This window comes from Opisthocomus hoazin, chromosome 3 (genome assembly GCF_030867145.1).
Source record: "Opisthocomus hoazin isolate bOpiHoa1 chromosome 3, bOpiHoa1.hap1, whole genome shotgun sequence".
NCBI classification, from domain to species: domain Eukaryota; kingdom Metazoa; phylum Chordata; class Aves; order Opisthocomiformes; family Opisthocomidae; genus Opisthocomus; species Opisthocomus hoazin.
This window is the reverse complement of record NC_134416.1, coordinates 3,801,484-3,828,200: the sequence shown is the minus strand read 5'-3', so window position 1 is coordinate 3,828,200 and position 26,717 is coordinate 3,801,484. Positions and strand designations below refer to the sequence as shown.

The 26,717-nt window shown below is 41.1% G+C and overlaps 1 protein-coding gene across 17 annotated transcripts in view; it reads right to left on the bottom strand.

Annotated features, from left to right (window-relative positions):
- Positions 1–26,717, bottom strand: part of TSNARE1 (t-SNARE domain containing 1) — a 553,318-nt gene that overhangs the window by 201,309 nt on the left and 325,292 nt on the right. For all 17 annotated transcript variants that reach the window (XM_075415477.1, XM_075415474.1, XM_075415475.1 and 14 more), the window contains 2 exons: positions 19,553–19,625; positions 5,276–5,358 (listed from right to left, as the gene is read on the bottom strand). In XM_075415477.1, the coding sequence (XP_075271592.1) occupies positions 5,276–5,358; positions 19,553–19,625 (156 nt within the window). The remainder of the gene's footprint in view (positions 1–5,275; positions 5,359–19,552; positions 19,626–26,717) is intronic.

Sequence of the window (26,717 nt, the reverse complement as noted above, 5' to 3'; positions counted from 1 at the left end):
ACAGGCTGAGAGAGTTGGGCTTGTTCAGCCTGGAGAAGAGAAGGCTGCGGGGAGACCCGATTGCAGCCTTTCAGTACTTAAAGGGAGCCTATAGGAAAGATGGGGACAATCTTTTTAGTAGAGACAGCAGTGACAGGACGAGGGGTAATGGTTTTAAACTAAAACAGGGTAGGTTTAGGCTAGATATAAGGAAGAAATTCTTTACAATGAGGGTGGTGAAACACTGGAACGGGTTGCCCAGAGAGGTAGTGGAGGCCCCATCCCTGGAAACATTCAAGACCAGGTTGGACAGGGCTCTGAGCAACCTGATCTAGTTAGTGGTGTCCCTGCTCGCTGTGGGGGGGTTGGACTAGATGACCTCTAGGGGTCCCTTCCAACCCAAAACTTTCTATGATTCTATGATTCTAAAATGATTTAATGGCATTGTAAGTCAGGAGCTTAGGGCACACCCATAGAGAAGAGGACAAGTCAATTTTCATTATCACAGTATTTATAAGTAGTAAGTGCTTTAAGAGGCTAGCATGCCAGGAAATTTCAAAGATGGTGAGAAGGTGATTTTGGAAACTCAATTTTTCTTTCCTTTTTGAATACCAATGAGTTATCTGTGCAAAAGTTGAAGCCAGCCCTTAATTGGCGGTCCCCAGGCAATAAGATCTCTCTGCAAATGTCACAGATTTACAGGGCTTTTTTCCTTCAAACTCCAGCTTTCAAAGTGCCATTCTGGGTATTCCTGAAAGTCAGACCCAGGAATTGCTTCTTTACAGGAAAAAAACTCATTGTTCCTAGACTACATATGTGGGTGACTGAACTGTTGCTTGCCTTTGCGATGCCAGTGAATCCAAATTAGCTTGAGTTCCATGGAGGATATAGGGAAGGAAAGACACCAGCATTAATCAGAGCAACACAAGCAGCTCTTCCAGAATAAATTAGATTCAACAGTCAGCACACAGAGTCCTTTAGTCAGTGTGGCCAGGCTGAAATTCGGCCAAACTTCGCATCAAGAAGAGTAGATGATTTAATACATATCTGTGGGGTCTGCTTTAGTTTCCTTTTCTTCCTCTCAGTCCATCTGCAGAAAGCTATGAACAAACTGAGCAAAGTAAAACTGCTTATCTGGTCACAGCCAACCTCTCCATGTGATGTTCAGCCCACCTAAACCAATCTCAGAGGTAGGCATTAAGACCATTGGGTGTCTAGATCCCCTCTTTTTTCCTAAAAGGGACAGGTGACACACATGGGATTCACTTTCCCTTGAAATGTTTGCAATGTAATTGCTATCATCTGGACTTCATTCAGAAGGAGAGAATAGGCATCTCGAGAGAGGCAGTCATCAGACCTATGTTAGACATCTCTTGTAAGATGAGACAAGCCATGTGCTGGAAGTAATTACTCCTCCTGGTCAGTGTAAAAGGAGTCCAGACACTTAACTCAGACATACACCCCTCTATCACCCATGTTTGGTCCAGTGAATCCCTATCTTCAGGAGAGCAATTTGACCCGTGTTAAAACTGATGTTCTAAGATTGGTGAAATGAATCATTTTCTCCAGGGGCATGGGCAGCAACATTTCAGAAGACAAGTCTGAGCCATTGGTATTAAATGGCAAGGGTCATCATCTTTGCTTTAGGTCCAAGACTTTTCAGACCCTCACAGAAAAGAAAAGCACTCAAGCAAGTCTACTGCAAGAAATCATGTCTTCTGGCTTCTCTCTGCTAGACTTGTTTGCCTCTCAGTCGCCCTTTAAACTTGAATTTTCTAGTGAAAAGCAGGATAAAGAAGTAAAATCATCATGTTTTGGTGACCAAGAGGGGTTTCATACAGAAGCAGGTCCCTTTTCCTCTACTCCTGGTATCAATATCCAACATTTAGGTTTTAATCTTCATTTTGACCCTGCATGTTTCTACAGATAATGCAGTGGCCCAGCTTAACTGTTACATGTAATAAAAATACGTTTAAGCACAAACAATTATTCTGTAATGAAAATAATCTAAAATGAGGAAAAAAATCTGTTAATAATTGAAAACAAATATTTCTCCCAAAGCTCTGGCAGCTCCCACTAAACCTTTTATGCCTCTGAGATGTAATACCTTTTTTCCTCATGATTAATTACAAGTTCATCTACCACATCCTCTTTGCAGCACAGATACAGCAAGTATCTCTCACTCAGTATAAATCAAGCAGTGATGAAATCAGAACATATACAATGATTTACAACGGCAGGGAAAAATCTATGGAAATAAATTGAACAGGATGTAAGATAAACTTTTTCTACGTCATAGACAGGCATAATGGGTATTTCTATTTTTCTATATGGTCCACAGAGTCTCTGTAATATCTGACCACCACAGAGTCCTTACTGAATTTACTTGGAGAAGCGGGAAAGTGTTATTGTCAGTGGGTGAAGTCTACAGATGTGAAGAGGGACTACAGGCAATAACATGGTCAATTATGGTACCCAGCATAGACTCAGGGAATTCCTATGGCATCTAAGATCAAGAGCATAATGACAGACTGAGACTATCTCCTTTCATGAGCTGTCTGATCCTGCCTCTTATAATAACAGTGCCCAATCCTTTTTCTGAGACAAGCTGCCTCAAGTCCGATGGAGTCACACGAGGGCTGTGACTTGGTATCTCAGCTCTGTATGGTGACCAGTGAAGAGTTACACCTACTGCATGATGCAGCCTGCATGTACACATCCATTGAAAAGGGGACCTTACAAAATTTAAAATGCAGACAAAGGAGCTCAGCAGGAAGCTATTTACATTTGTTTAATTATTTCTATCATTTCAGAGAACATAAATGCCTTATTTTGTACTAGTTAAAGAAGAGCTATTTATTGACGCTTTGTTATGTTAATGTACAGTTGGGATTGGCGCTCCAAGTTGTATTGTTGAAGTGAGTGCACTGCATTATATGCAAACATTATGTTAAATAACAAGTCTCTTACTTAATCTGTAATTCTGACAGAAATCCGCTCACTAAGGTCTACAGTAGGTCTTAAGCTTCAATGTTTCAGTGATGTTGACATTTCTGATTTCTCAATTTATGTGTACCTTTGTTGATATACTCATAAGAATATTAGATATACACATATATTCATATATACATATATACACATAAATAGGGATAAGTAACAAATGTATGTAAGCCAGTGTGCATTTACAAGACAAGCATGCTATACTAGAGGTTGTAGGTGACAGCCAAATTAATTAATGAATTGGCAGTTTAACAAACGAAGGAAAACTACTCAGTAAGATCTAAAAAACAGTCTGTGCTTTTGATGTCAGAGCAGCACAAAAGAGTGCAGAGAGAATTTAAAGCGTGTAAAACTATGGCAGCTCGCTTGAAAGCCGTACACCCATAAAGCAGTCTGGATGACCATCCTCCCAAGTCTATCCTAGCTGTTTCTAAAGCAGCCCAAATCACACACACAACCTGGAAGGATGATCTATATGCCACTGCATTATCCATACATATGCAGCTGGCACCACCATCACTTCCTACAACAGCCCTTCAGGGCTGTGTGCCCAGGACCCTTCTTGTCACATTATGGGGACACTGTCCTTTTGGATGTAAGGTGAGCAGCTATCACAGCATGTAACAGAGGACGCATGATATGCCATTTGACAAACCCCTGGCAGCAAGCCACCAACTGAAGTCACAAAAACTTCACCTCATTTTCTCTCCATATCTCAGGGAACCTCATGAAAAAGGTGACAGACAGCAAGCCAGGGCTGCATATATCTGTCTAGTGATCCTCATCCAGCAGTGTACAGGATAGCTACCTGTCCTCTACAGGATATCTGCATTGCACGTCTTCTTTGGCAGCAGAATTTATCTAAGTGCTATTTGTCTATACAGCTTGTTTCAAGGGCAAGGGAGAATCTGGAGCGTTTTCCAGTCAGTACACACACCCATAGCAGCAGCTGACTTGCTAAAACTGGCTGTATCTTCTTCTTGATCAACATATTTGAGGAACCAAGGACCTCCTAAATGGCCAGGCTATTTCAGCAGCCCCTGCTGGCTGGAGAAAGCAGATCCTTTACACTGTGCTGCATTCATTTTCTGCCTGACTACTCTTTGACCTTCTTGGCCAAAATTGTCGTTAACTCATTTGCAGCTTTGCAATCAGCTGTACTGTCAAGTATTAAATTTATTCTTGTATCATTTTAGACTTCATGCAGTAAAAACTCAACAGGCTATTTTCAAAGCAAATGTAGGATTAAATGCAGGGTGACACACATTATCTTGAATACATATGCCTTTAAAACCGAAATAAAGTGGAAGACCACACTTCATTTTTGCAATACCATAGTTGTTCTTATTACCCACAATTGCCAAAGTACGTTTCACCTGAAAATGAGCTGTAGATAATTTAAAAATCACATTACTCCTTTTCAGTGGAGTAAAATGGCTGTGGCTCTTAGTCCTTTGATCTGGAGGTTTGCCCCGGACCTTCAGAATTCATTGTGTCCAAGAACCAACAAGGAGGCACTATGTATTCACATGGATGTCAGCTACATTTTGTCATAACAAGACTCCAAACACATGAAACTCACTTTGGACTTCAGCAAACTGATTTATGATTGAGGAAAAAAAGGAACCTGGAAGGTTTTGTTCCTTTAATCCAATGCAGCAATAACAATCTTTTCGTTGGTCACTTCCCCTCCTCCACACCCCCAGCAGGTACTAACTATAACCATCAAACATTTCTTTTTGGTCAAGCTAATTTCAAAAAGATTAATGTTGCTTTGTGTGTGTGTGTTTTACTCTTGATGCAGTGAAGAAAAAGAAAAAAAAACCCAAACACCCTGTCCTCATATTGCCTTTAAAAAGTGCTGAACACCATTCCCATAGCCATTTTTCAGCAATCACATCATGTCTTTTGACAATGCAGTTGTTTTTGAAAAGCACTGTTGCCTGATTATAGGGAAACACTCCAATAAGAAGCACATACACACTTAAATGATGCACTTTTTATGTCATCTTTCCAAGAACAACAGTAGTTAATTGTTAAGTTTCCTACTGGGAAATGTCTCTTTAATACGCAGATCTCTTAATGACTACTCTAATGCAAATTGTTGGTGCCACAGCAATTTAATCATACATACAAGAAAAAAGTTTAGCTCTTACTTAGAGTATGCTTTATCATCTTTCCAGGTACCACAAATCCAACGCAGCCCATGTGCCATGTGGTTGACAGCCGCCAAGTGTTCTTTTTATTTTAAATACTATGACTGAATGTATCCGTAGGGTTTTTTAGTCCCACTTACTTGGTGCTGACTGGCTTTTGCCAACTGCTCATTGGCTGATTCTACATTAGAAGATGCCGTCTCAATGTTGGCTTCAATACTATCTGCAAATGAAGATAACAGAAGATAATTACAGGGTACAAACCTAAAACAAAGACATACCAACAGCAATTCAGCAGTTTACTCGTGGGCAAAGAGATGAGCAGCACCTTGTTTGCAAGCCGTAGTACTACAGGGAAATAGCAACACTACCTGTTTTGGTGAACGCCCTAATCCATCAGTCAGAGGCAGTATGACTGACATCTCTCTATAAGTTCCTAGGCAGCACGGAGGTTAGTAGCTCATCCAATTCCTAATGAAACCAGTGAGAAGACCGATAGGGAATTCTAAAGAAACCACCTCAAGGCTGATAAATTTACTAGATTAGCGTTAAATTACAGCAGGGACACGGCAGATTGTATCTGACATTATGTCATTATTAGAGCTCAGGGATAAGATTCATATGAGTACATGTGGGTTATTGACCATCCCCAGGTGTCTGTACTTGAGCAAGTCACCTCAGACACTACCACAGCCAACACAGAGCAAGTCCATAGTGTGTAATTCATCCCAGTCTCCAGTAGCTGCCTGCTGCTGATCAGATCAGACGAATCACTACATAAACTCCTGGATCACATTTCCAAGTTGCAAGGGAGGTCTGTACAGATGGCTCAGGATTGAGATACATTGCGATTACCTGAAATTAAGGAAGAAGAATCTCACCCTAGATTGCTAGGTCTGAGGCTGGGGGAAGCTTGAGGAACCACAAGGTATCAAAAGGAGACCTCATCTGGAGTACTCTGTCCAGTTCTGGGCTCTCCAGTTCAAGAAAGATGAGGAGCAACTGGAGAGAGTCCAGCGGAGGGCTACGAGGATGGTGAGGGGACTGAAGGATCTCTCCTACGAGGAAAGGCTGAGAGAGCTGGGCTTGTTCAGCCTGAAGAAGGGAAGGCTGAGAGGGGAACTTCTAAATGCCTATCAGTATCTTAAGTGTGGGTGTCAGGAGGACGGGGCAAAACTCTTTTCAGTGCTGCTCAGCGACAGGACAAGGGGCAATGGTCAAAAACTGAAGCACAGGAAGTTCTGTCTGAACATGAGGAAGAACTTCTTCACACTGAGGGTGACGGACCGCTGGAACAGGCTGCCCAGGGAGGTTGTGGAGTCTCCTTCTCTGGAGATATTCAAGACCAGCCTGCACAAGGTCCTGTGCAGCCTGCTGTAGGTGACCCTGCTTTGGCAGGGGGGTTGGACTAGATGACCCACAGAGGTCCCTTCCAACCCCTACCATTCTGTGATTCTGTGATTCTGTGAGACTAGAAAAGACAGATTATTAGCTACACATTGCTGCTGGCAGCTCCCCACTTCCATCAAAGACAAATATTAACTTTGACTCCAGAGCTGTGCTTAGCAAGCAAGGCATGGTATAAAACTTGCAAATAAGGGTCTGTGTTTCCAGTAGAAATCTTAGAAATCTTGACCAGCTTGTCTCCTAAGATATTACACCATGGAGTATATAACAATGGTCAAGAGGAATTCAAATACAGGTAGAAATATGAGAAAAAGATTCCAGGGATTTCTCTAATTTTTAATAAAATTAATGGAAATTCTTCAGAGTTGGATTAAGACATGCCACAGAAGATTTAAGTAACCAATTCTTTTATTTTTGAAGGAAAAAATATTAAATAGACTGGATACTTTTGTGATGTGTAAAGAAATGAAGATTTGTAGATGAGCTGTGGAAAGTGGTCATGTTCAGGTTTTGCCATTTTTAAGTGAAAAAGTGTTGCAAGTCTGTTGATGTAGTTACGCATTTCTGATAACTCAACTATAAAAATAAACAAAAGAGCAAAGAAACTGCAAATCAACAGAACCACGGAATAAACAAACTTCCGCTTAACACTTGGAAACCTGTTAAAATTCTTGTATTCTGCTTCAGAGGTATGATTTCCCATTTATATTGTTTTAGATTATGCATGCTGTAGTACACAAGAAGAAACCTACATGGCCGGCACTTTTATGGATTGATATGCCATAATGTTATTGGCCATATCCAATGCTTCTCAAACCATTTTATTAAGACTTTAATACTGTGGACCTCGGTTGGTGTCACTGACCTCTGCCCAAATGCTTTCCTTGCATTCAGGACCAGCAGGAAGAGATCAAGAGGCTTCTAAGGAACTCAACCGCTGTCTGTGAAGAAATACGAAATTTACTTCTACAGACCCTTAGAAGAGCTGTATCCACACACATGCACACATCAGTGTGACAGCCTTGTAGAGTTTACTTCCAGTATTTCATTGATCTGAAGGCATTTCTGAGAAAGCGTCAGATATTTCTTTTCAATACCGGAAGACAATCACAGAATCACAGAATCACAGAATCACAGAATCACAGAATAGTAGGGGTTGGAAGGGACCTCTGTGGGTCATCTAGTCCAACCCCCCCGCCGAAGCACGGTCACCTACAGTAGGCTGCACAGGATCTTGTCCAGGCGGGTCTTGAATATCTCCAGAGAAGGAGACTCCACTACCTCCCTGGGCAGCCTGTTCCAGTGCTCCGTCACCCTCAGAGGGAAGAAGTTCTTCCTCATGTTCAGACGGAACTTCCTGTGCTTCAGTTTGTGCCCGTTGCCCCTTGTCCTGTCACTGGGCACCACTGAAAAGAGTCTGGCCCCATCGTCCTGACATCCACCCTTCAGATATTTATAAGCATTTATAATATCCCCTCGCAGCCTTCTCTTCTTCAGGCTGAACAAGCCCAGCTCCCTCAGCCTTTCCTCATAGGAGAGATGCTCCAGTCCCCTCATCATCCTCGTAGCCCTTCACTGGACTCTCTCCAGTATCTCCTCATCTTTCTTGAAGTGGGGAGCCCAGAACTGGACACAGTACTCCAGATGATATTAGGATATTAGATGTTTTCTGGTTGCAACTGAGAAATAACTGAAAAGTGGTAGATCTATGAGCCAGATGGGCTCTATGGGACAGAGAGTGCTTTCTTCCTGTGATTGTGTGTTATAATGGGGAGAAAACAACCAAAAATTTCAATGAAAATGAAGAATATATCCTACTGTTAGTTTTAGAAGCACTATGTCTGACCATGTTTTTGGGTTACAAAATACAACTGTATATAGGAAAGCACCTCCATGTATTAAGTTACTTTGTGACGGGATTTGGAATGGCTGGGGGGATTTGGGGAGTTTGGAGAGGGTGGACTGAGTGTGCTGAACACCTTGACACTGGACCTAATCAAAGTGACTGAACTTGCTCACGTATCTAATGTTTCCCAGGATCATAGTGCAATCACCCTTCACTACTCAATCCCTCTTAAAAGCTGATTGTCCTCAGAAAATGAATCATTTAGACATAGAAGAGCTACAGAGGAGAAATTTATGAAAGATATTCTACTAAAACAAGTGTAATCTCTCTGTGCTTCTCTTGGGGCAGGGGAAAATCACAGCAGGAGCTTAATTTAGCTTCCTTAAACGGTCCTCCAGAGGAAGTTAGCAGTTTCTGCTGCCTGCAGGGGGGCCTAAAGAGATCTGCCTTCATTAGATAAAATTAAACATTGTGAACACCCCCTTAGCACTGCATAGAATGGGCTAATCATGTGTTATGCACTGTGTTTTGCAAACGCCATCTACGTTTTTCCCAGCACAGCCTTTCACAAGTAGGACGAACATGTGCTACTTGTCCTTTATGAGTTGATGTGATGTTATGGGAGGAGGCTGGACCCTGGTGGCACTGTTTCTACTCATTTGTTCTCCTAACAGGGGAATATCAGCCTTGGGTTAAAAAAACCTCCCTTTTAAATTTCTTTTTAAGCAACTTGTAATCCTAAGACATAGGGGGAAAACTAAAACAAACAAAAAAACACCAAAACAGCTCTAAAACTCTATAAAATGAGACATAAATATGTAATACAATTTAACTAGATATTTCTGCTGATTAACACAGGAAAGCAAAGGAAGGGAAGATAATTTGGGTCATATTACAAAGAAGTAAGTAGTAAGTCAAGGATGTTAATAAGTCAGTGATGAATGTGTCACAGCTATTTCAGTGCATCTTTGCTGAATGCTAGTGACTGGTTAACAGCTTCGCTTTGTTCACTTTCAGGCTCCTTGCCAAGGTGCCTTATCTGGGGATGGAGAGGAAAGGATTTCCAGTGGGTCAGTAGGATCCTAGGCAGTCTGAAAAAATCTGCTGGAGGGGTCTGCCTTTTCCTCTCTCTTTTGGCTTTGGTATGCGAGATCAGAGACTCTGTTCCCAAAGAAGTGAGATAACCAGCCCTAGGACTGGGATTTTCCAAAAAGCCTAAATCCCACAACAGTTTCTGTCCTCAGTCTGTGATGATATATTTATGGTACAGTTTGAAAACAAACAAAAACTTTAAGGAGATGTTATCACCATTTTATTGAACTGAGGGACAGGGCTGCACCAAAGCAGATTGTGGTTGCAAACAAATGCACCAAGGAATGAGGAAAAGTCTTCACAGAATCACAGAATCACAGAATGGTAGAGGTTGGAAGGGACCTCTGTGGGTCATCTAGTCCAACCCCACTCCCAAAGCAGGGTCACCTACAGCAGGCTGCACAGGACCTTGTCCAGGCAGGGCTTGAATATCTCCAGAGAAGGACACTCCACAGCCTCTCTGGGCAGCCTGTTCCAGTGCTCTGTCACCCTCAGAGTGAAGAAGTTCTTCTTCATGTTCAGACGGAAGTTCCTATGCTTCAGTTTTTGCCCATTGCCCCTTGTCCTGTCACTGGACACCACTGCAAAGAGTCTGGCCCCGTCCTCCTGACACCCACCCTTAAGGTCCCCTCTCAGCCTTCTCCAGGTTAAACAAGCCCAGCTCCCTCAGCCATTCCTCATAGGAGAGATGTTCCAGTCCTCTCATCATCCTTGTAGCCCTTCGCTGGACTCTCTCCAGTAGTTCCTCATCTTTCTTGAACTGGGGAACCCAGAACTGGATGCAGTACTCCAGATGGGGCCTCACTAGGGCAGAGTAGAGGGGAAGGAGAACCTCCCTCGATCTGCTGGCCACACTCCTCTTAATGAACTCCTATTTTTCCAGCAAAACATGTCCTTTCAATTGGAGTAGTGAAGGTGGCAGAGCTAACCAGCTTTTAGCTGTAATTTGATACGATTTTTGACACATTTGTCACATGGAGACAGAAATCATGATGACCCCAAGAGGTGTCTTTCTACCCTGTCTATTTATCTGTCTGCTGAGAGCTAGTCCTACTAATGACCAACAGGAGTCTTATACATGAAATTACTGGAGTGACAGTGGCTGGAGTGGGATTTTTGTCCTAACATATCAAGGAATCACCTGTATGACCTGATTCTTTATAGCGGCAACAATGGCCTGGTTTCACAAGGCAGCATTTTCAGTAAAGCTGCTTGAAAGACAGGATAGTGAGCTTGTGATTGAGAGTTTTAAAATGCTCCCACTTGGCAGTAACGAAAATGGGCACCTTCAGGTTTTACAGTATGCTTTTATTTTTAGCACTTCAATAAGCTTAACCCTCTTTTATCACTATAACTTCTGGCTAAAAATAATCAATACAACATACAGAGAAGCACAAAAAAGAAAAAAAAGGAGTATTTTAGTAATGTATGAAGGTTTATATCCAAATTAAAAGCCAAATTTTGGGTGAAATTACTTTCAGCATAAAAAAGAATTTTGCCCATTCTAATTGCCATGTACTTAGAGAGTTTTAAGTGAGTCTCATTGCACGAACAAAAGACCCTCACACTCTCTATAGGCACAACCATGTGTGTTAAGGGTAAGGAAAACGATGGCAGTTCTTCTGGAGTGAAGTTTAAAGTGGCTTAGGGTTGGCTATTTGCTTAGGGTTGGCTATTCAATATAAACATCAAGTTATAAATTCTGCACACAAGAGGATTTATAAAATAATCTTGCCTGTATTCTAAACTAAGGCTTAATGGGTCACATTGGCTTAGATTGGCGCAATGAAATACAATGTGCAGCTCCATGAGTCATCAGAAGCCATGGTTATTACTTCCAACAAAGGGCAGATAGCACCTAGCTTTCTATTTGATTTTTCTAATTCTTCCACATGGTAACACACTATGACCCCCAGAGGTATGGACTGAGGCACTGAACAACTACTCACTCTAATTTTCCCGGCAGGCCTGGAAAGACTACTTAACTCCCCTAAAAGGTCATAACCAACTCTTCCTGCTGGTTTTCTTCGACCAACAAGCAAAAACCTTAGTCTATATGAATAAAAGAGACTACAAGGCAATGGCCGAACACCAGCATAAATTAACAAGACTTCAACTCCTGAATGATTTATACTGTCCTTGAAATGCATCTTGGAAATGTGAAGTATCTGCTACATGTGTATGCGCTGAAAATGGTGTCTCCCTGCCTGAGGTCTACCATGCCTGCCAGGATGTATCTTCCAGGGATTAAAAATTCAAATGTTGTCCAACATATCTCTGCTGGAAAATAGCATATCCTACCAGAGAATAAGGTACCTCCTATCATCTGCTCTGTGCTAATTGGCAGAGTGCAGAAATATTAGCACTTTAGCAGATGCAAAGCAATTTACCGTTTGTTCTTAGAGACACAAGGTGTCTCAGATTACTGATATTTACCACAGAAGAGTCAGCATATGAAGAGTTTCCTGAGGGTGCATGGTATGGCGTTGGCCCTTATTGCCTGCTGCACACTTTCAGCTACCTGAGGTATCCACAGTTCCCATATGATGTTCTCATATGGCTCTGCATAATCCAAGGATCTAGTTTTAATCCGACAACATCTGCATGGGGGATTATATTATATCATGGCAACAGACCTGATTAACCTTTTTTTTTTTCCTTTTCCTTCTATTTCTGGTGAAAAAGGTATTTCAACCAGACATTTTTGTGCAGAAATTTATGGGCACGTTACATTTTCTTTTTTTTTTTTTTTCCAGATTAAGCTCTGAAAATAATTTAAAGAGCAAAACAGCACTCAGTCTAGATTTGCTGGAAAATTCCAGATACTTGTCTGTAGCATGCTGTTGCATTTTCTTTGTGATGTCAACTCAACCCTTTTTTTTTAGTTCTAGAAGACATTCAAGTTTAAGGAAATATTGTTTCAAACTGCAATAAAAAATGTTTCTTTAAAATGACAAAAGAAAAGATCAAAATAATTGTATTTGTTTTACCAAATCCAGCTCATGAATTGACAGTTTGGATAAATACCTTAATATCACTTGCATGCAGCATTTTTCAGAAGTCCACCTTTGTCTATGATTAATACAACACTCACTTTCCATCATGCAACTGATTGAATAGAATCATAGAATCATAGAATCATAGAATGGTTTGGGTTGGAAAGGACCTTATAGATCATCTAGTTCCAACTCCCCTGCCATGGGCAGGGACATCTTCCACTAGACCAGGTTGCTCAAAGCCCCACCAACCTGTCCTTGAAGACTTCCATGGAGGGTACATCCACAACTTCTCTAGGAATCCTGCTGCAGTACCTCATCACCCTCATTGTAAAAAATTTCTTCCTTATATCTAATCTGAACCTACACTCTTTCAGTTTAAAGCCATTACCCCTTGTCCTATCCCTACAAGCCCTAGTAAGCAGTCCCTCTCCAGCTTTCCTGTAGGCCCCCTTCAGGTACTGGAAGACTGCTATAAGATCTCCCCAGAGCCTTCTCTTCTCCAGGCTGAACAGCCTCAACTCTCTCAGCCTGTCCTCACAGGAGATGTGTTCCATCGCTCTACTCATTTTTGTGGCCCTCCTTCGGACCTACTCCAACAGGTCCATGTCTTTCCTGTGCTGAGGGCTCCAGAGCTTGGTGCAGGACTCCAGGTGGGGTCTCAGCAGAGTCGAGCAGAGGGGCAGAATCCCCTTCCTTGACCTGCTGTCCATGTTTCTTTTGATGCAGCCCAGTATATAGTTGGGTTTCTGGGCTGTGAGTGCACGTTGCCCGGTCATGTTGAGCTTTTTGGCAAGAACACTCCCATGTCCTACTGAATCCATAGCATAAGCTACCAATTCCTGTAGCTCAGTCAGCTGATGAAAGAAGTGTTGATCTGAGTTTGTCACAGGAACAAATTAGGATGATGGGGGTGTTGTTTCATTGAAATAAAAATGCTTTATTTGTGTTTCCTGTCTTGGAAAGATCATATATCTTACCTACAAATTAAGGTCACTGATATTTACACCTTGTTTTACCCCTTTTGCTTTGCATAGCTCATTTGATTTACTTAATTCACTGAAGTCACAGCCTCCCAAACACAGTTTGTCTACGGTGGAGTATAACACCTTCCAGCAGAAATAAACCAACCACCTGGACAGCTTCTACCTTTATGACATTTACTGCTCAATTGCAGCTTTACTAGAAATTGAGAGCACAGCAGTTCCAACTTCCCAAAAATGGCTTTGGATAAATTGGTGTGAGAAGAATCATACTGGTGACAATAAAGCTCATAAAAGGAAGAGCCTTATTTCTTGTACAAAATTAGCTGGCTCATTAACTGCAAGTATACCAGCCCAATCACATTATGAGGTTCAAACACAGAACAGCAGACAAATCTTTAGGCATTAGTAAATGCAACTGTAGAGAGACCTATTATTCTTTTCCTTATAAACCAGTATGTGCTGTCTCTTTAGTGCTGTCCAAAGCCAAAGACTTGTGAAAAGTGATAGCGGAGGCCACGACTGCTGCAGTCCATATAAACAGGCAGAGGATGGCCAGTGGTATACAAAATACAGTAACCTAAAAATTGTTGTCTACAAGGCAATTAAGGGCAGTAATACAATGCAATTTCAGCAGCTGGGGCGGTTTACAAGAAAGTTTCCTTAGACTTGGATAACAGAACTGTAAACTGATAACAGGGTATATACCTAGCATGCACAAAGAAATCGGAGTTTTCTTGGGAAGCGAAATAGATTATCACTGATTCAGAAACACCTCAGCTCACCCTGCCTGCGTGAGCTGTGCTTTGTACTGACATTTTTTGGACTAGATGACTCACAGAGGTCCCTTCCAACCCCTACCATTCTGTGACATGTAACTCCATGTCTCAACAAGTGGCTGAAAGCAAGAGAGCCAGGAGAAGTTTTCTCAATGTATCAGGAACCAATAAGACCATAAATGTACCCATTCACATAATAGCCTCCTCTGAGATCACTTAGGAAACTTAACCAAATGAGAGACTTTGCAGACCACATTCAGCTGAACATAGGTATTAAAGCTGTTACATGCAGGTATTCAGGGAACATTCTCAAGATGTGTTCAATTTCTGCAGATGTTCCAGCTGAGACACATAACTCAGGAGAGTTTAGTTAAGGATCCAGTTGAATGATTTCCCAGCTTGGTTTGCATTAGCACATCTGACAACAGATGCTTGGCTGTGCCATTCAGGCAGGAAGACTGGAGGAGGACATGGGCGAAAGAGTGCCAATGGGCCTCTTGACGGTGTCCACGTGTGAAGCCAGCCTTCAGGTCAGAAAGGCTTCAATGTTAAAACACGCAGCAAAACTGAGGCAAAAAATCCCAATGAAAAAACACAGTTAAAAAACTCCAAATCTAAAAAAAAACCTCCCCGCATTCAAATGCTTATAAAATAAGCAATATATTTGCATTCATAGAAATATAGTTTACATTGAAAAAGCTTTATTATCATTAGGCAGTAAGTGACAATGTGGTATGCCAGTGAACACGAGCATTACTTGAGGACTGACACCATCAGGAAGTCCTTTTGAGACTGAAGAAAAGCACCAGCTAATGTGTTTATATTTATCTTGGCAAGTCTGCATGCTCTACCCTGACAGAAACCATGTAGTGATGTGTGTAAAGTGAGGGAGCGTCCACTTTAGATCACATTATGAAGTTTCTTCATCCTATTATTTTCAAATATAGAATGTCAAGACTTCAAGGTTGAAGCGAAAGTTTAGCAGCACCAAGATCTAAGCCTGGATAAGTAATGGAAGAAAAAGAAAGTCTGAGGAACTCTTTTGCTTGACACAGTGGGGTCTTCCTACAGCCAGTGGGATTTGCTGTGAAAACACAGGTTTTTTATATGTTTGGTCTAGACAAAGAGGCAGAGGACTGGTAAATTAGTTCCCGTGTCTCTGCTGCTGTAATCTCAAAATAGATGGCTGGTATTTGATCTTGGTATCTCTTCCTGTTTTAGGGAGCTGGGGAGGTTACAGGTACAGTGGCAGAAGGCTGGTTCCAAAACTGCCCAACAGAGGAAGAAACATGTCTCTTTTAAAATTGTAAAATGTTTTCATTACAAAGTGGGTCTTTCCTTGTGGCTTTGACATGTGTGATGGAACTACAAACAGTGAGGTATGTGGTGAAAGTGGAATTAGAGCAGTGTAGGTAAGTGATGTAGATCTTGGATGTTATTTTGGCATAACTGGTAGGGTTACATACACAGGTAGGATGGAAAAACAACTCTTCTAAAACAAAAACAGAAGAGTATTTTCTTTTGCCATGGCGGGGAGGCGGGGGGGGGGGGGAAGCAGTAACTGTATTATTCAGATCATCTCTATTCTCTGTTACAAGACAAACAGAAGTCAACAGAGGTGGACAAATATGCACTGGCCTTCATCAGGCACTAATACAAATACTGGCAGCTGTGGTGTTCACACTTTCTTCAGAGGGGCTGGGGATCTAAGGATTCTTTTCTCCCTAACACCAGTTATAAAACTGATTTCATGGAACTATGTCTATTTATCCCAGTAGGGCCAACAAAAGAACAAGCTTGCACATGTGAAATAATGATGTTCAATATGAAACACTGGGAATGTTTCAAGCTGTTGAGGCACTTGTAGTTTAGCGAAGAGGCCATCTATGAGCACGGAAACGAGTGACTCTTGCTCTAGCAATCACCCCCAATGTAATTTACTCCTCACAGTGCCAAGTTCTTAATCTTTGCCTTGGATACTTTGGCTGAAGAAACCCTCTACTACTATAAGAGTAAAGTTCAGCAGTGGAGATGGCCTTGTTCCAGCCATCTTGAGATCTGGCCATTTGTACATCAGATGCCCCAAATTATCATCAATGCACTCCAGAAACTCCTGGATTGTTTATTCCCTGCTGTGTTGCCCCTCCAACAGATATTGGGGTGAATGAAGTCCCCCATGAGGACTGGAGCCTGCAAACGTGAGGTTGTTCCTGTCTGTCAAGAGAGGGCCTCATCCACTTTGCTTGTTCTCTTCTTAATCCTAACCCGTAAACTATCCATCAGATCCTCATCCATCCCCAGGTGGAGCTCCATGAACTCCAGCTGCTCTCTTAAATGAAGGGCAACTCCTCCTCACCATCTTCCTACCCTGACCTTCCTAAAGAGCCTATATCCTTCCAATGCAACACTCCAGTCATGGGAGCCATCCCATCACGTCTCCATGATCTCAGCAAAACTGTAGCCTTGCAACTTCATACGGATCTCTAACTCTGCCTGTTTGCTCCTCATACTACATGCTTTAGTGTACAGGCTCTTTAGAGGTGCATCCCAGCCAGCATGCCGAGTTCCTGGAAAGGGTCTGAGGTATTGGTCCGCTATGATGCCTTGCAGGCACTTCGCCACCTACATGGAAGTGCTAGAGGAGACCTTGCCTAGGCCCCACTGTGAAGACTTTGTGAATCCTTCTTGCCACACCACCCCATGCCCTTTACTCAGCTATCCTGTCCCTTGTTCCCTCACAGGACCGGTGGTTGCCCTGTCCCTCCCCCACCATTCCTTGTTTAAAGCCCTTCTTATGAGTTCAGCCATCCTAACAGTGAACATATTTTTGCCCTGCCTACTGAGGCAGATCTTACCTCTCCTAAGCAGATGCTGCTCTGAAAACAGTGCCCCATGGCTATAGAAACCAAAACTTGTCACCATCACCAGTTCCACAGCCAATTATTGATTTCTCCTATTAATGTCTTCCTCCTTGCACCCCCTCCACTCACCAGCACCCTACGTGATGAAGCTGCATAGGGATGCTTTCGCCAAAAGCCCCTGTAAGACTGTGTTGAAAAGACTCTTTTTTGTTGATTCAAAGGTAATCTAGCCCACTGTCTTGTTTTGGCTTTGAGGGCTTCATTCACTGATACTGTAATGCTTAGTTAAACACTCATATCAAAGAGATGTCATGACTAGGAACACAGACATAGGGCTTATTTGCAGAAGACAAAAAGATAACAAGACATATGGTGCCCTGCGTCTACATTTCCCCTCATCTATTTCCTCCTTGCACGACAGAAATTTCTCACTGCCACAGGTAATGTTATGGATGTGTTCATTAAATAGCTGGTCCACACTCTAGCAAAACTACTTTTAGGTTTTCGTAAGAAGTATGGGCTACTCTGCCTGTGCCATGCATAGACCAGACATGCTCTTCCCATTAACTCTCCCTGGCTCAGTTGAACTAGAGAGCGGTTTGTTCTACAACCCTGGAAGCATTTTGCTGAGCGATGCACCTCACATTTCTTGAATATGTATTTTCCCTGTGTTTTCTGAACAAGCACATACAGAGCTTTGATTTCAAACATGTAAGAGAAATGCATAAAAAAAAAATAAAACTAGTGCCAAGAGAACTGTCTTTTATCATCATTGCTTTTGAATTTTCACTGTGGGGGTTACAACTCCCTTTACCTCCCGATTCTTAATCTCACTTACTTCAGTGTAATACGAATGTCAAAAGATAAACAGTGGGACCTTTCAGCAGTTGGTTGGGAAGATACCTTGACTGGCTGCCAGGCTGAAAAGATATTCCTAAAGAAACTTTTAAAAATTTGCTGCAGTGAAACAGGAAGAAGAAAGAATGTGTCAGATATAAAAACAACAAAAACCTTATGCTGGCTCAAAGACAAAACATCCTACATAGACTAACTCTTTCTCACAGGCAAGTTAATACTGGGGTCAATACTATGCACGAGCAACATCTTAAAATAATAAATATTGCCTCAAGAAAAGGAGTTACAGGGATCTTGAAGCTAGCTGATGTACATTGTCATGTCCCTCAAGGCATTAACATCTGATGTGCTTTTAGGAGATGAATCAGGCTTCAAAATTATTCATGTACAAAAATGAGCTTCCAAAGAAGCATGAATAAAAAAAATTCATGATTAAGAAGAAGAAATAATAAAAAGTTGAATTTAGATATCGTCTTGATTTTTTTCTGCACCCGTGAACCTGAATGGTGTTTCTCAGTGGGATGCAGCTAGCTCATTTCAGCACGAAAGGAGATATCTTATGCTAATGGAAACTTGCAAAGGTGTGAGCTTGGCAAAGAAATCCAGAGTGATTAATCAACAGCAGAGAAGAGTTTCTTCTTTTATGATCTACATATCGCTGTCTTAGGACTTGATCCAACTCCCAGGAGCTCCAGGAAGAGCTCCAGATGAGTGCTGCAGGTTAGAAGTATCTCCACAAATCTTGCTTCTCTGGAGTTAGTCAGGTCCCTCAACGTGGATTTAGGACAGTTAGCTCTCAAATTTTGAAGCAGACAGTTGCTTCTGAAGCACTGTGTAGTATTATCATACATACACAGAATGAGAGATACAGGGGAAAAAAAAGTCTGATTGATTGTTCTTAGCTGCACCAGAAGACAGTAGTGAGAAAGACAAGGGTCAGAGGAAATGTAAAATGAGCAGATCTATTGTGTCTTATCACTCTATTCACAAAAAATTGTGGCTGTCGGTGATGGGCTGCTCTCATCTCTTTTCCCAAGTTTTCTCCACCATGATTCTAGCCACTGGTAGGTGGAGAGCAAGAGGATGTCACCTAATTTGCAGAAGCTTCAAACTATGCATGTAAGCACATCATGATGTTAGGCTACTGTAAATTTAATCAGACACACCCTGCAATGCAGAAAGAAAATTCCATGTAGGTGAAGCAAACTGCTTCATATTCTCCACCACTATCAAAAATCATAACAATAATTGCTACTACTATTTTTTTTTAATTACAATTCCAGGTAGAAAGGAAAAATTGGATCTCTTTCCAGGTAATGTTATATATTCTCCAGCTTCCTTTTTAGAGTCAAAAGGGAACATATTAATATCACTGAAAATTCTATTTTATGCTGAATAATACCAGCTAACTCTCCTTAATACGAGAACTCTGTTGTACAGGGCAGCTTGTCAGATCGAAACATCACTGGATGTACAAAATGCCCAAAACACAGGAAAAACAATCATAGCATCAACAGCCACTCATGAGGGACAACGCAACATCACATTAGAATGGTGCAGAAGGATAATAAAGACCATACTTTAAATATGATACCTACCTATTGCATCTCCTTGCTCATGCACCATGGAGGCCAGGTCTTTAATGATCTGGTTCACATCCAACATGTCACTCTGAAAAGACAGCAAGTCTAACATCAGTGGTGAATGGGTAACATCTAAGCATAAAAGCCATGTTCTACAGTCAAGCTTTGCAAAGAAAAAAACTAAACCAGAAAACTGCCTGTGCAGAGTTAAAAGAAAAAGTTATAATGCTCCCATACTAAATCAAAAAAACTCTTAAAGTCATGGTTTGCTGGATCTAAGTCACCCAGTTGATTCAAGCTTTCTATAAGAAACAAGTAGAATGATCAAAGTACACGGTTGCTTTTCAGAATTGTGGAGAACTAAGAGAGAAAAAACAATAAAAGCAGCAGCTAACCCCTTTCTTTCTGAAAAACCTGGTTTTTTCTGGTGCAGGACATTCAATCTAGAGTGGGGATTCTTGCATAGAGAAAGGCCATGTTTTAGCATAACATCCATCTGATAAAATATTATTGATAAACTGATGGAGATATGATCAAAAACTCACTGAATTTGAAATCTCATTGCCAAAAACTGATGGAGATATGATCAAAAACTCACTGAATTTGAAATCTCATTGCCAAGCCAATAAGGAAACACATATTTGATGAATGGATTCATTTCTATGTTTTCAAGTGTAAAAAAAAAAAAAGTGACTAAATTTAGCACTGAATTTTTTTAATTAAAACACAGCAAATTGCCAGTGAGTTTGTTTCCCTCATTTCTGAACAATTACCATATACAAGAGCAAATCTGAATCTCTGTTGTCTTCATATGACAGTGGTTCTTATAAAAATAATTAATATAGCAATAATAGGCATAATAATACAGATACTGTCAAACACACTACCAGTGAGGCAATGCTAGCAGATAAGAAAAAAGGACACTCAAACAGGATGCATTTTGTTAATTTGTACAAATCATACAAATTCAGAAACCTAGAGGAACCTCTGGAAATAATTTAGTCCAACACTTCTTCTCAAAGCTGTCAATTAGAGAAGGTTGCTCAGGGCCATGTCCACTTGGTTTTGTATATCTCCACGGACAGAATCTCCGAAGGCTGTCTGGCCAACACACACCCCTTGTACTGGGGAACCCAGTACTGGATGATTTCTGAAAAGTTGAAACCATTTCCTAAGAATCTGCTTCGCCCCAGGCTAAATGCACAGTAATTAATTTGTCTTGCTGGGTCCTGTTGCAACTGTAGCCCATCATACCAGAGGGTCGGATTGCTTCCATCCTGCTTTTAAAGAACTCAGTTTCCCTAATGGCAAATTTAGAAAATGGTGCAAAATGAATCCATGCCCTTCTACTGAAGTTTGCTGTGAGAATGTAAGTGGCATAACACTTAATCATAGAATTCAATAGAATCACATTAATTTGCAATGAAGCCTGGGAGTCCCATTGTGAATTCTAGAATATACCAAATAATAACTGAACAAGTAGGAGAAATAAAAGGTTTAAAAAACCCTGATAAATCATAACAATATAAAAACCAAAACCCTCAACCAGACTGGATAATGCACCACAAAATGCACTTCATTCATTCACATGTCAAGCACAATGAAGCTTTAATTATGTACTCTATTATTCATAACTTGTAAATACTGCAGAATATTTTGTAAAAGATATGAAGTTTAAGTAACTTGAGACTGCACTTGAGTACTGTGGTAGTAAATCATTGCCAGGAAACAAGGAGAAATTAGTGGTGATTTTTCTGCGTGGGGGAATTGTTTGGGATTTTTTGGTGAAAATCTTTGAAAAGAGAAAGCTAAAGTTTAGGAAAATGTGAAGAATTGAGAACTAACTTAAATGTGTTGTTCTGCTTTCATTTAACAGCTTAGTAAAAGATGATTAAGAAAAAATTAAAGAAACAAATAACAATACTAAAAAAAACTCAGAAGGCTCATTTGTCTATCTTGGCTAAATTGCCACTGACATCAGTCTTCGGTTTCTTGCAACTTGAACAGAATTCTTTCTACCCTTCAGGCAGTCTGGTTTGTTTTGTTCTGCTTCTTTTACAGCGCTTAAAGTGAATGCAGCTTAAAACTCATGGATAGGCTTTTGCACATATATTTGTTTAGATAGAGGTTATTGCAATATTTTGAATTGCACATGCCTCCCACCCCCGCAAAGTATATGCATTGGTATAAAATAAGGAGATAATTTGGTCTAAGAAAGATCTGATAATACACGGACTCCTCATAGGGTCCTCCTCAGCTAATTTAACTGCAAGGAGTTGGGCTGTCTGCGTACTGATCCCTGGATATTATGACAAGAAATGAAATTCAATGCTGTATACGAACACTGCTGTTTCAGATTTGCCATTTATATACAGGTACTTGGGACAAAACAGCCATCTGCTGCTGCAGAGCAGAGATCCTTTTCATAACATTATAACAACACTTAAAATTACTGTTTAGCAAATATGCATTAGTTAAAGCCAGCCGCTGTGTTGTTAGGAAGGAAAAAATGCGACTACTGTATTTAAGGAAAAACAAACAGGGGTGAGCTGTAAAACACAGAGCACAAAGCAATCTGACCTGCAGCAAGGAATCTGTTGAATAATTTAACCTGGCAATGTGAAGTTTCAAAGTCCCTGATATATGTAAGCAAAACAAAAGAAAAAACAGAAGAAAGAAAAATAGCCAGAAATAAAGACCTTCCATAATGGAATATACCTAGCAGCTATGTTCCTGTTCCTTCTTGCCAGGTTAGCTCTATCATCAAGTACCTCTGAACTTGCTAGGCATCAGAGTTTGTTAGCAAAATCAGATTGCCTGTGTTTTCCAAAGTTTGCACATACCATGAGGAATTCACAGTGAAACACAGCTCTTCATAAATCCCTTTGACTCTACAGAAACCAGGAGTACAACAGCTGGCTACCATTCCAAAAAAACTGCCTCCCTGCCAGCTAACTAGGCTGGAGTTTCTTGGCTTTTAATCAACACCAGCATTTCTTCTCTGGCAACAATTCATTCCCTCTATTCGGCAGCAAGAGGGAGACATTTAAATTTTTTAATCTAAATTCTATTTTACTTTTTTTTTTTCCCCTAAAGGAGAAATCTATCATACAGGTTAGTATACAGGATTTAACATCCATGCTGGAACAAAAAGGATGAAGACTAGTCATCAGTAAAATGGCAAAAAAAAATGGTAGTAACTAAAGAAGACCAAAAACACAGAAAAATGAAAGAGTTTGGGACCCTAAAAATCTGGAAGACAAATTCTTAGTAGGGGAAGTTACTTTGGAAACTTCTTAACAGAAAGTACTAAGTTAAAATGGCAGAGCTGTTTGGGTCATTTAACCTGACTTGCTAAGTGAATAATGTCACTGCAAAATACTGAGAAGTCAGAAAAAAATCTGAAATTCCAACCCTGGCACAGAAACTGTTGGAAATATGAGTTTGCAGATAAACTGGAAATTTACATTTCCCATTTTTTACTTTAATAAGACCACAATTTCAAGATTTTTAAAGTTCATCTGGAAGCAAGTCGGGTTGTAACACCCAGACATTGCTACCAAGATGGGAGGAATCTAGTCATAAATCCCAGCAGCCCACTTCCCCATGGGATGAGTGTTACTGAGGTATTTGCCAAGACGACAAATAAGTAAACGTCCTTTCACTTCCACTCTCACGCTTAGTAGGGTGAAGACTTATCCACACTGAAAACTTCTAACATAGCCCTGACCTTGCTGATATTCTGAGGACACTTCTTCATCCAGTCACAAGAATGGCGTGAAATAAACCAGAGAGGGGAAACATGCTCTCCTCAAAAGGACACAGAACAAGCATGTGCTGTCAATTATTTCTCTCTCACATTTAACCAGATCCCAGAATCCTTTATCAATGTCAGCTGAGGTCCTCAAAGGAGGAGTCATACCTTTTTCGCAGAATGTTTGCCTGAAGTTTGTGTAAAAAAATGGGAACAGAAGTATCAGTGGTCTCTCCTATTCAGTATGTGTGCTTTTGTGTGTGCTCACAAACCATCCATCCATTTTTTGAAGGACTACAAATTAAATTCTAAATTAATTGCTGTCTCAATGTGTCTCAATGTTCAGGAGATTCTACAAGTGAGATCTCATTCTGCCCCACCATCCACTCTGCAATAAGCAGCCAGAAGAGCTATAAAACAAACCTGAAGGAGATTCTGAAAGATGCAACATAATGTCCGTGTGTGTTTTTCTGTATATGGAAGCACTCCAAAACATAGAGTAAAACAAAACCCTAGTGCTTGTTACCTTTGTGAAAAAGAAAAAAAAGAAGCAGAAACCGAAAAGGAAAAAAAAAAAACCCTTTGGGGTCTCTGGCATGTTTTACTGAAGAGATGCTTACATGCTTCTTGTGTATTGTCCCATCTGCAACACCCTCGGGGCATCTCTTACCCTGTGGTCCAGCATGTGTGAACCACAGATCCAGAGGCCACAGAAAGATAATCAAAGCATGGTGTTCATCTACCCCCATTCTCTGCTGTGAGATAGGGGAAGGAAGAGAAGCCGAAAAAATCATATAAAAATGGAGCAAGCTTCTCTGATGCTAGATGGGCAAAAACTAAATCTTGCTGCAACAGCCTTTCAACAAATATTTTTCTCTTGTCTATGGCTGGGGAGAAAAAAATGACATCCTATAAATCAAACTGATTCAGCCTAAGCAACAGCAGACCAGCAGAAAATTGTTTTGAGGGCAGAAGCTATCCAGAACAGCAATTACTGACTGAGTTAGATCTCCTCTGGGACTGAACAACAGCCATTGAGGGGAGTTTCTCTCTCCCCCTTGCTCACTTGTGCATGCTTCCTCTCTATTTTGCTGTCTTAGCGGTCGGTCTCGTGTCAGGAAGTGTAGCACTGCACTGCATAATTAGAATAGTTGTGCCAAGCTTCAGCATGCTAATCCAGCATCTACCTGGGACAGTGGGCTCAAGAAAGACAATATTAACAGTGTTCCTGCCCACCAGCAGCTAAAAGGAGAGGCTGTGGAAAGTGAGATGCCTCGAGCTCATCAGGCAGAGGTGAGGCCATTGCAGAGGGCATCTCAACAGCGATGAATAAAGAGACATTGTGGAACCAGCCAGCTAGTAATAGTCTTCATTGTGCCCTAAGCGAGAAATCACCCAATGACATGTTCAACCTACCATGCCATCTTCTGTAGAAATTTCTGTGTAGCGAAGAGGGCAAGGGTTGGTGGCTGGGATGATCAAATTGCTCTGCATATTTGAAGAAGAGGGCTACAAGAATGATGAGGGGACAGGAGCATATGTCCTATGAGGAAAGGCTGAGGGAGCTGGGCTTGTTCAGCCTGAAGAAGAGAAGGCTGAGAGGGCACATTATAAATGCTCATAAATATCTTAAGGGTGGGTGTCAGGAGGATGGGGCCAGACTCTTTTTAGTAGTGCCCAGCGACAGGACAAGGAGCAACAGGCACTAACTGAAGCAGAGGAAGTTCCAGCTGAACATGAGGAAGAACTTCTTCCCTCTGAGGGTGACGGAGCACTGGAACAGGCTTCCCAGGGAGGTTGTGGAGTCTCCTTCTCTGGAGATATTGAAGACCCGCCTGGACAAGGTCCTGTGCAGCCTGCTGTAGGTGACACTGCTTCAGCAGGAGGGTTAGACTAGATGACCCACAGAGGTCACTTCCAACCCCTACCATTCTGTGACTCCGTGATTCTTGACAGCCTATGTTAATGACAGGCGTCATTATCACTGATACTATCTAAAATGTGTGAGAGGCATGCGGGGGCAGTAGGACATTACTGTGAGATTTGTTAATATATTTTGGCCAGCTTTTTGCACTACAGTCTTTCTCTGAAGCTTCACAACCCTACATCTGGATCAGATTGCTTGCAAACACACATTGCTATCACTTTCTCCCATGTACTCTATATCCCTCAGTATTCGTCTTTACAGAGATTGAAGACTGTTTAAGGCAGATTTTTTTTTCGTGGGAACTTTATCAGTTCCATGTCTATGCTGAAGGTCAGAAATGGACTGTAGTCTCAGGGAAATACAATAACACAAATGATAGGAAGATATACTTTGCCCTTTTAAAACCTGCTACATCTAGAAATAGGAGATGTGCTAATGGAGGAGGTCATCAATAGTTCCGTTTTTAAGTAGGTATCCTCACTTTATATTTGGGAAAATGCATTGTACAATAAAATATCAAAGATCATGTAAAAAGTTCTCATTACTAACCACAATTTTGAATGTCAAATTAATTGACGTCCACAATTTCATTTAAATTCAGCAGTTTGTAAAGGTATGTGACTTCACATGTGCACGTACACGTGAGTATTTATACTGGCACACATACACATGTATTCTTGTGTACCACAGACTCATCCAACTGTATAAATAGTAATTATATATGTAGACACACTAATAGTTTTAAGATTTGACTTGCCCCCAACATACCCCAGATGTTAATGAGCATTTGAGGCTTAGCAGATTGCAGAGATACAACCACAGCCTATTTCTGTATATAACAGCATAAAACAGACCTTAAATCTCAGGCTTTTATTTCCTGGCTAAGCACTCCGGTGCAAGATAAGCATGAACACTGATATGTTCTGATAACCGGCAAGCAAACCAAAAAATAAAATAAAAATTGGTTTGCCTCACCTAGTTTTGACAAAAAAAGCTGCATTGATTTCATTTTGCCTTCAAGTTAATGGTGTGATAGTTTGATATCAGGCAGAGCAAGAGTAAGAATAGCTCTCAGCAGAAAACCAAGAGGCAATACTTGTATGGGGAGTAAAGGAATTATGCAACAAAATCAAGGTGCAGACCAAGTGGAGAAATATTTCAAAAATCATCCATGGTGGAGGAAAGCATGCACATTTCCATATTCTGCTGTGTACTGCCCTTCCTTCATCCCCACTGCTCTCCTCTTCCCCTAGACGCTCATAAAGCCCCTGACAGCAAATTGTCCACAAAGAGGGAAAGCTCAAGGGAGATCCACAAACCAAGTAAATGAAGAGGAAAGTGACTTCATTACTCTCCTGAGTGTGAGGGAAAACATCAGCTCTGCTCTCCAAGACGGGGCAGGTCACAAATTTATTTCCCTTTACTCGGTATCTGATGTTACTGCACTTTGTCAACACAGCTGGCGCAAGTCTCTGGGATGTTATAATGCATATTTGGAA